The sequence below is a fragment of the Clupea harengus genome, chromosome 1 (assembly GCF_900700415.2).
Source record: "Clupea harengus chromosome 1, Ch_v2.0.2, whole genome shotgun sequence".
Classification (NCBI taxonomy): domain Eukaryota; kingdom Metazoa; phylum Chordata; class Actinopteri; order Clupeiformes; family Clupeidae; genus Clupea; species Clupea harengus.
The window spans coordinates 20,259,898-20,269,824 of record NC_045152.1 but is presented as its reverse complement, the minus strand read 5'-3'; the positions used below and the strand labels follow the sequence as shown (position 1 = coordinate 20,269,824).

Genomic DNA, 9,927 nt, shown 5'->3' with positions numbered 1-9,927 from the left:
CCGTGGAGATCACCAACCTCAGCAGCTTCTGCCTCATCGACCCTAAGTACGGCAACCGGCACCACACCCGGCTCAGGAGAGCTCCTGTAACAGGAACGGGAGCGGGCAGGCAGCGAAGAGTTACCCAGAGAAGAACCTTTCTCTGCTGTGTGAAAGAAAAATGAAAGTTGTTCACTTCATTTGTTTGGAGAAGTCAGTAGAACAAGTGTGTGGGAGGTGTGAAGATACTGTACCAATTGGGAAATGTGCAGATTTGTCATATATGCATGAATGTATGGACAGTATAAGATGCCTTTGTAGCTCTAACAGAGAGAGAGAGTTACAGAGACAGTAAGGGAAAATCAGATGCGTGTCATTCAAATAGGCAGAGCTATCTGGAGCTATCTGCTATACCAAAGTAGCCTTCACTTTTTTCTATTTGTCATGTTTCCTCCTCTCCCCCTCTCCTCTCTTTATTCCTCAGGGTCTTCATGTCCAGCGGCCTCTGGTTCCACCCGCCCCAGCCCACCATCCGCTCCCCCATGACCGAGGTCTGCTCGTTCAGCAAGGACGAGCTCAAGCTCGAGGGGGCGGTGGGCGTCCTGACCTACGACCTCTTCGACATGAAGACCCCAAAGGCCGCTGAGCGCTTGGCCATCATGTTCTCCGTTCCCATCGACAAAATCCTCTTCAAGAACTTGCTGGGGGTGGGAGTGTTCGAGGCGGAGCGCACCTGCGACAACAGCCTCTACAAGCACATGAGCGAGGGCAAGGACACCCACTTCACCCGCATAGAGGGGGGGACCTCGGGGCTGGTGCACGGAGGCACCGGCCTGATCCTGCACTGCAAAAAGTGAAATCTTAGTAAGATGAAATATCTTCAATCAAGGCAATATATGCTTGTTTTTTGTCTGACAAGATATTTCTTCTTACCAGGCATTTTTTATGTTAGAGCATTTCACTTGCTTCAAGTGTTTCAGTCCTTAATTATCTTAATAAGGTTTTATTACTTGTTACTGAGATTTTATTACTGGTTCTGAGCACGTTAATGCTTGAAACTAGAATTGCCATAATTATAAGGCATTATAAGTACAAAACTGCTTTGTCGAAGTCAGAATTTCTTATTTCAAGCATCTTGTCCTTCTGATCTCTAAATATATAAAAAAATGTTTTACAGCACAGCACAGCACAGCACAGCACAGCAATTATGTATTCCTGTAGACAAAATACTATACAGTGCAAAGACAGTATTAAACTAAGTCAAACTTTTGCTTTAAGAACAGACTTTATCATCCTTTAACAGGTTAAAGTGAATGAGGAAAACGTGCTTATATTCAGCAAATGCTAGCACCATCATCTTGAAATGAGGCTATATGCTAGGTCATTTATCTTGAAATCAGTACAACTACACTAAAAACAAGTACATTTGCCTATATACCCAAAAGATTTCAGAATTATTTTCTCAATAAGTAGGAATATGTGCTTAAATTCAGCAAATGCTAGCACTATCATCTTGAAATGAGTCTAAATGCCAGGCTATTTATCTTGAAATCTGTAAAGCAACATTAATAACAAGTATATTTGCCTAAATACAAAAAAATGTAAGAATTATTTACTCAAAATGTAGAAAAATGTAGTTATATTCAGCAAATGCTAGGACTATGATCTCGAAATGAGGCTATATGCTAGGCAATTTATCTTGAAATCAGTACATCTACACTAAAAACTAGTACATTTGCCTATATACCCAAAATATTTAAGAATTATTTTCTCAATAAGTAGGAATATGTGCTTAAATTCAGCAAATGCTAGGACCATCATCTTGAAATGAAGCTATATGCTAGGCAATTTAGCTTGAAATCAGTACAGCTACACTAAAACAAGTACATTTGCCTAAATAAAAAAAAATGTAAGAATTATTTTCTCGAAATGTAGGAAAATGTGCTTATATTCAGCAAATGCTAGCACCATCATCTTGAAATTAGTCTACATGCCAGGCAATTCATCTTGAAATCAGTACAGCTACACTAAAACCAGTACATTTGCCTATATACCCAAAAGAATGTAAGAATTATTTTCTCAATGTAGAAAATGTCTTAAATTCAGCAAATCTAGCACCATCATCTTGAAATGAAGGCTATATGCTAGGCAATTTATCTTGAAATCAGTACAAGCTACACTAAAAACAAGTATATTTGCCTAATACAAAGAAATGTAAGAATTATTTTCTCAAAATGTAGAAAAATGTAATTATATTCAGCAAATGCTAGGACCATCATCTTGAAATGAAGCTATATGTTAGGCAATTTATCCTGAAATCAGTAAAGCTACCCTAAAAACAAGTACATTTGCTAGATACGGTAAGAATTATTTTCTCAATATCTAGGACAATTTGCTTAAATTTAGTTCAGTTTTTTATTTTTTATTATTTTTTCAAGCTTTATTTTTTCGGCTTTACTCAGATAGGACAGTAGGTAGAGACAGGAAGCGAGCTGGAGGGAGGGATTGAGAAATGACCGCAAGTCAGACTCAAACCTGAACTCTTACCTGTGTACCCATCTTACCCATTCATGGTGCAGGGTTGCTGCCGCTTGCGCCACAGCTCCATCCCTAAAACAGTCATCTGTTAAGGATATTGCCATTTGTTTTGGAGAGTTTTGAAGTCAAATGCTCTTACCCGGTAGGAAGAAATATCTTGTCAAACAAAAAACAAGTATATATTGCCTTGATTTAAGATATTTCATCTTACTAAGATGGTGTATCTTAATAAGGTACTATAACCTGTTACTGAGATTTTATTATTGGTTCTGAGCAAGTTAGTGCTTGGAACTAGTTTCATCACCACTGGCAAGTACAAAACTGCTTTGTCAAAGTCAGAATCAAGACAAATGTACTTGAATTTGAGCTTAGATGCCCATTGTTTAAAGAAACAATGTTAAGACTCGAACCACATACACATATGTCTGACCATTGGACCCAATGATTTGATCTCTGATGGCAAATTAATCACATAATGCTGTTTAGGTGTAACACTGCGGTCTCTATTATCTCAATGATCAATTGCACATATGCATTGACTTCAAAATTCTCCAAAACAAATGGCAATATCCTCAACAGATGACTGTTTTAGGGATGGAGCTGTAGCGGCAGCAACCCTCCACCATGAATGGGTAAGATGGGGATACAGGTAAGAGTTCAGGTTCGAGTCCGACTTGCGGTCATTTCTCAATCCCTCCCTCCAGCTCGCTTCCTGTCTCGCTCTACTGTCCTATCTGAGTAAAGGCAAAAAAGCCGAAAAAATAAAGCTTGAAAAATAATAATTAGAAATAAAAAAACTGAACTGAATTTAAGCAAATTGTCCTAGATATTGAGAAAATAATTCTTACAGTATCTAGGCAAATGTACTTGTTTTTATTGTAGCTTTACTGATTTCAAGATAAATTGCCTAACATATAGCCTTATTTCAAGATGATGGTGCTAGCATTTGCTGAATATAAGCACATTTTCCAACATATTGAGAAAATAATTCTTATATATTTTGGGCATCTAGGCAAATGTACTTGTTTTAAGTGTAGCTGTACTGATTTCAAGATAAATTGCCTAACATATAGCCTCATTTCAAGATGATGGTGCTATCATTTGCTGAATATAAGCACATTTTTCTACATTTCGAGAAAAGAATTCTTAATTTTTTGTATTTAGGCAAATGTACTTGTTTTTAGTGTAGCTTTACTGATTTCAAGATAAATTGCCTAACATATAGCCTCATTTCAAGATGATGGTGCTATCATTTGCTGAATATAAGCACATTTTTTTACATTTTGAGAAAATAATTCTTATATTTTTTTGTATTTAGGCAAATGTACTTGTTTTAGTGTAGCTGTACTGATTTCAAGATAAATTGCCTAGTATGTACACTCATTTCAAGATGATGGTGCTAGCATCTGCTGAATATAAGCACCTTTTTCTACATATTGAGAAAATAATTCTTAAATATTTTGGGTATATAGGCAAATGTACTTGTTTTAGTGTAGCTGTACTGATTTCAAGATAAATTGCCTAGCATGTAGACTCATTTCAAGATGATGGTGCTAGCATTTGCTGAATATAAGCACCTTTTTCTACATATTGAGAAAATAATTCTTAAATTTTTGTATATAGGCAAATGTACTTGTTTTTGGTGTAGCTGTACTGATTTCAAGATACATGGCCTAGCATGTAGCCTCATTTCAAGATGATGGTGCTAGCATTTAGTGAATATAAGCACGTTTTCCTACATATTGAGAAAATTATTCTTAAATATTTTGACAAATGTAATTGTTTCTAGTCTGGCCACACTAGGTTAAGATATATTTGGGTTCTTTGAGGCTAGATATTTTTACTTTTTTTTTTTACAAAGTCTTGGTAAGTCAAATCTTCCTGTTCTGTTGGCAGATAATTTAGCTTATTTTAAGTGATATATACCCCATTTTTTACTTTTTTTTCTTGTTTTTGAAGGCTGATTTTTTGCAGTGTGAGGGCCACCATGTCCAACACGGGCCAGGCCATGCTGAAGCTGGAGATTTATGACATGTTTTAGGTGTGATACTCTAGAGAGAGTTGATTCAGAGATATACATGAAATGTATGATGAGAGATAAACATTGATGCACACTCATTTCTGTGAATGTCTTTCATTAGTGCATACACCCATTATTGGTGCTTTGAGAGTTTCTTTCTTCTATTTATCAATCATAATCACACATATAGAGGACTCTCTTATGAGAGTATCGATATAATAAATAATATTTGATGAAATGAACAAAAACCTTTCATGCTGGCATCCAAAACTCAACCATATCTCTTTGCCTTGGCAACGGAGATAAAGGGCTTTCTCATTGTTATCACAATGAGAAAGAAAAAGAAAATGATGTGTTTGGTTTCCAGCCCAGCACATTGCTATCTGAGCCCCACCTTAAAAGCCCACTGCAGGAATCCCAACGGTTCCTATCTCCATTGGTCCTGTTTCAACCCAAGTCCCCGTTGAGCAACAGAGACACCTGAGATGGACGAGAGCCAGAGCCAGTCATGCATCCAGACAGAAGCAATCTATCAGGGTGGAGCAACACAGGCCCCAGAGTGCCTCCCCATGCTTGTGTAATGGGCCAGTGCCAGGAGCTCCATTGTTCTGGTCTGCTAGGCTGTACTCACTCATCAGGGTGGGGATCTCTGTGCTGCACGACACACACTGTACACCTTTCAAATTCTCCATAGGTGTGTGGGTGTGTGTGTGGTTGGTGTGTGTGTGTGTGTGTGTGTGTGTGTGTGTGTGTGTGTGTGTGTGTGTGTGTGTGTGTGTGTGTGTATGTGTGTGTGTAAGTGTAGGTGTAAGTGTCTGTGTCTGTGTGTGTGTGTGTGTGTGTGTGTGTGTGTGTGTGTGTGTGTGTGTGTGTGTGTGTGTGTGTAGGTGTCTGTGTGTGTGTGTGTGTGTGTGTGTGTGTGTGTGTGTGTGTGTCTCTGTGTGTGTGTGTGTGTGTGTGTGTGTGTGTGTGTGTATGTGTGTGTGTGTAGGTGTCTGTGTCTGTATGGGTGTGTCTGTGTGTCTGTGTGTGTGCGCGTCATTGGTGTGTATGTGTGTTTGTGAAGGGGGTGTGTACTTGAAGTCGTGAAAAGAAGAAAAGGAGGAGAAGAATCCTCCCGGAGACTACATCCAAGAGCTAAGACGCTAACGGGAGTCTCAGGTATGTCCCTCTCAACTAAATATGCTGAATGATACAGAACAGTATCTCTGGGCCTCCTCCAGAATGAATGGAGAGATCAAACTAAGAAAAAACGTAGCTAATTGTTAATGTCACGTTTAAGCTAAATATGGACTGACTTATATGTGTGTATAAATACACACATTGATATTCACATGTTTGCTAGAATTGGGCATAGAGGACCACTATTATTATGCTGGCTGTTTTTTCTATTTGTTTGCTTGGAGTAGGTCTGTATTATTTTGTTGTAGCATTGAAGTATAGACTGAACAAATTGATTTTTTCCCTGTGCACTGATTGATCTGGCACTCTGAGCGTTAATTAAGAGGACTGAGCAGATGCTGTTGATCACACACTACTGAACCAAAACGGCTACAGTTCAGGGTTCAGGGGCTGGGAGCGAGGTCGAGGCTCAGGTTACAGTCAGGGTTCAAGGTTTAGGGGTTAGCCTCACCGGTCAAGGGGTGGCTAAGTCAGAAGCTAGAAATGACCCCAGATGCATGGTTACATCTCATTTATTTATTTGTTTATTTATTTACTAGTAGAAGACTTGCAATGGGGTTTTCTGATGACTTGCTCATATGGATTTTAGTGAACAGGGCAGACGACGACAGAAGGGTGCTGAAATGATAGTTATGAAAATGTGCAATACTGGGGACAGTAGTAGTGCACCTCCAGATGGGAAAAGTGTGAGTCCTGGCAAGTTGCAGATGTTTGGTATAACAGCGTGCGGTTTGTAAGGAGGTACAGCTTTAGTTAATAATGGTGTGATAACAGGAAAAAAAACTTTTAACAGCTGCTATTTCTTTCCCTCCATCACCCTCTATTCCACCTCTCCTTCCCACATACTCACTTTGCACACAAACATCTGCCTCTCTCCACTCCTAACACAGGAGACCAGATACACACCGGGACACGCACACAGAAAAAGCATGTCTGACTCTGCAGGGGCTGTGGCTGCTAATGTGACTGCACTACGGTGTGTTACCATCGAGATCCTCAACCTCACCGATGGCTTCTACATGCTCGACCCCAAGTGAGTGCACATATTTGGGCCCTGTTCGTAAGTTACGATGATCAAGACATGGTGGAACAAAGGCCATCTTAAAAGCACAAAGCAGAAAGCCCCAGCAATTCTTACCAGTGTCTCCTGAAAACGAACAGCCCATTCATTTTACTGCCACAATCCGTACCCCTGCATGTGAATCACAATGAATGCAGTGGTGTTTGTGTTTGCATTCGCAGTCTATGTGGTCACTCCTCCAGCTCCAGCCATGTTTGGCCACTTGGGAGTTTGCTCACTGCTCATTTACATAGATTTGCGAGAGAAGCTAATTCACATTCCAGACACAGAGATAGCATGTTTGTTTTGGAGAAATCACACATGCAGAAAAACTAAATATAAGGCATATGAAGTAACCTCAGTTTAGAATTCCATTAGTCATTGGTCATTTATTCAAATTAACCGTTCTGTTGGAAGTTTTTTTTTTTTTTTTTTTGGCAAAATGCCTGTATCGTACAAAACACATTTGAAATAATTGTATGTAACCAGGTTAAAATGTGTGAGGATAAATGGTTCTCCCTCTAATTAAACAGTGTGAGGACTGCCCTATACTTATGCCTTATGATGCCTTATGCAAACTCTATTATGTGATAAATGTTCAGAACGTCGGTGTAATTCCACTGAGCAGTATATTCTATATGTAACTTGTGTGATGTTGTGATGGATAGGGTTTTCCTGGAGAGTGGGGAGATGTTTGACCCCCCTCAACCCACCGTCAAGCGCCTAAAGACAGAGGTGTGTACCTTCACCAAGAACATTGCCCTGGCAACGGGCAGTGTGGGTGTCCTCACCTACGACCTCTTCGACAAGACCAGCAATGACGAAAATCTGGCCATCATGTTCTCCGTACCTTGGGACAATATCCTCTACAAGAACTGGTTCGCCGTGGGCATCTTCCCCAGGAGCCGTGCCTGTGACGAGTCCCTATACAAGGAGATGTACTACAACAGCCAGAACGGCTTCGTGAGGGAGGAGGCCAACGGCTCGAGCATCACTTATATGGGAGACCACCTGATCGTCAAGGCTACCATGTCCCCCGTGGGTAGAGCCATCATGAAGGTGGAGGTGTGGGATAAGGTGGTCGTCCCTGCCACCAAGTAGACTGACTGGTGAAGAATAAATGTCATGGCAGCCAGGCAATTAAAGCATTGTGCCATATATGCTCACTGTTGTCAGATGGTCAAGGGAATTAAACAATAAACGATTAAACATGTGCTGTGTGTCATCGCATCTTTACTTCAGCTTACTGAGCAGGCCCCAGCTCAACAAAGTCCTGTCTGAAACTTTAGGAATTCTTTATGCACTCATGACCCAAACTAATCCAGCATTAGAGTATTAATCCATTTAATTCGTTCTTCATAGCATTTATAGTCTTTTATAAATAGGACATTTCAAACAGCATCTGTTATTAAACCTACTTTAGATAAGCTTTATAGTCTGTTTATAAATTCAACAGCTAATATTCAGCCTTTCATCTAGGAGTCTAGCAGGTGTACTGTCTCCATTCATGAGAAGCAACTTTATGTGGGAATGTTTTTTTTTTTCCTTGAATGGATCAAAGGCTGGCTTATGAGCCCAGGAAAGCTCCAGAGCCAAACGCAGTCTGCACTGACTCATACTGTGTGGGCATTGTGAAATAAATATGGATTCAATAGAAAAATGTGCCTTGCCTCTTTCATCGCAAGAGCAAACAATTAAGAGAGTTCTCCAAACAGGTGAGACCAGTTTCATTCCGCAGAGCACCAAAATCCCACGAGGATATAAAAAAAGAGCTGGATGTACGTATATCCTGGCTATTGTGCTGCTAATCATCACAGAGCACAGGCCCTTGGGCTGTCAGTTTCTCACTTCTACGCACATCATCAGCGACTCAGCTAGGTTAGAGCCTCCTTATCTGTAGGCTTCTTCTCCACAGGGCTCTGGAGTCGTGTGCCGAGGGGGTCCTTAACATTTCATCACACTCACCAAACACCACCGCCTCATTGCTCAGCACTGACTAACTCAGTGACTCACTACCAACACTATAGTTCACACAAGCAGGAAGGGATACTTGGAGCATCAGTGAAATAGAGAGAAGGAGAAAGAAAGAGTGTGTGTGTGTGTGTATGTGTGTGTGAGAGAGAGAGAGAGAGAGAAGTGCAGTGAAAAGAGGTGAAATAAGAGACAGACAGAGCGATAGAGAATGCAAAATGAGGGTGAAAAAAAAGAAATGATGGCGTTTCTAACAGAATCTCTCCACCAATCCCCATGGTGCAGTCATTACACCCGAGCACCGTTCGCCTGTTAGTGGCACAAAGAGGAGCTGATCAAAGGTTTCTGTCAATGCTGTGGCATTTGCATGGGAAACCATGCATAATATAACAGCATTCAGTCACGCTATTTAGGGCCAATCTCTGATGCATTGTTGTGCAGAGCATCCAAAATGATACACTCAGTCTCTAACAGATGCCAGCGTCTCTTTCACACCCTGCGGAGGGGCTGCCGTTTGTGGCTTGCTCATCGGCCAACACATCTCAAAAACATTCCATAAACTACATATGCGGGTGTTTGTTAGTATCTCTTACAACCACGCTAACAAACCTGTTAACCCCACAACATGCCCTGACATGGCTGTTTGCTAGAAGGATCACCCCATATTACAGTTTTTCTCGATTGATTACATTCAAAAACTGGAACTTATGGCACAATGACCACAACCTGTAACTCATGTGCCAACTCCCTAAACCAATTCTGCTAAACTATAAGCACAATTATGTGCTTTAGACACAAATTTCAATTGTTAACCGCACTTTCTTCAAAACACAACACACAATTATGTGCTTTAGACACAAATTTCAATTGTTAACCACACTTTCTTCAAAACACTAAACACCATCCTCTCTACTTTGCACACTTCATCAATGCCAAAACCTCCTTGTGTTCAGACAGAACACACTGCTATTCAATTGGCAAAACTTCCATTTCCAAGGCTGTTGTGCAATTTGAAATCAAAGCTTTAGCAATATGATGGCCACAGGTTAGCTCCTGGTTTGGAGAACAATTGATGGCAACATTGAAGTGAGAGGTGATCAGAAAGGCAGAGAGTAAGAGGAGGAGAAGGAGGAGGAGGAAGAGGATGAAGAGAAAGAGCAAGAAGGAGAGCCATTAT

The 9,927-nt window shown here is 40.5% G+C and overlaps 2 protein-coding genes across 2 annotated transcripts in view; both read left to right on the top strand.

The window, feature by feature from the left end:
• Positions 1-836, top strand: part of LOC122133221 (bryoporin-like) — a 940-nt gene extending 104 nt beyond the window's left edge. Inside the window, exons 1-2 of the mRNA XM_042708907.1 lie at positions 1-46; positions 464-836. The exon at positions 1-46 is cut by the window's left edge and continues 104 nt beyond it. Coding sequence (XP_042564841.1) covers positions 1-46; positions 464-836 — 419 coding nt within the window. The remainder of the gene's footprint in view (positions 47-463) is intronic.
• A 5,688-nt stretch (positions 837-6,524) lies between these two features.
• Positions 6,525-8,080, top strand: apnl (actinoporin-like protein). Its single transcript, XM_012825685.3, has 2 exons — positions 6,525-6,752; positions 7,448-8,080. Exons 1-2 carry the CDS (start codon positions 6,649-6,651, stop codon positions 7,878-7,880), a joined length of 537 nt encoding a protein of 178 aa, XP_012681139.1. The 5' UTR covers positions 6,525-6,648; the 3' UTR covers positions 7,881-8,080.
• Positions 8,081-9,927: the final 1,847 nt, after the last annotated feature.

What these genes read in the sequence shown, in the direction of transcription:
- apnl (XM_012825685.3), top strand. Translation starts at nt 6,649, where the DNA reads ATGTCTGACTCTGCAGGGGCTGTGGCTGCTAATGTGACTGCACTACGG. An exon ending in TTCTACATGCTCGACCCCAA is followed by an intron (nt 6,753 to 7,447) that starts GTGAGTGCACAT and finishes TGTGATGGATAG; the next exon opens with GGTTTTCCTGGAGAGTGGGG.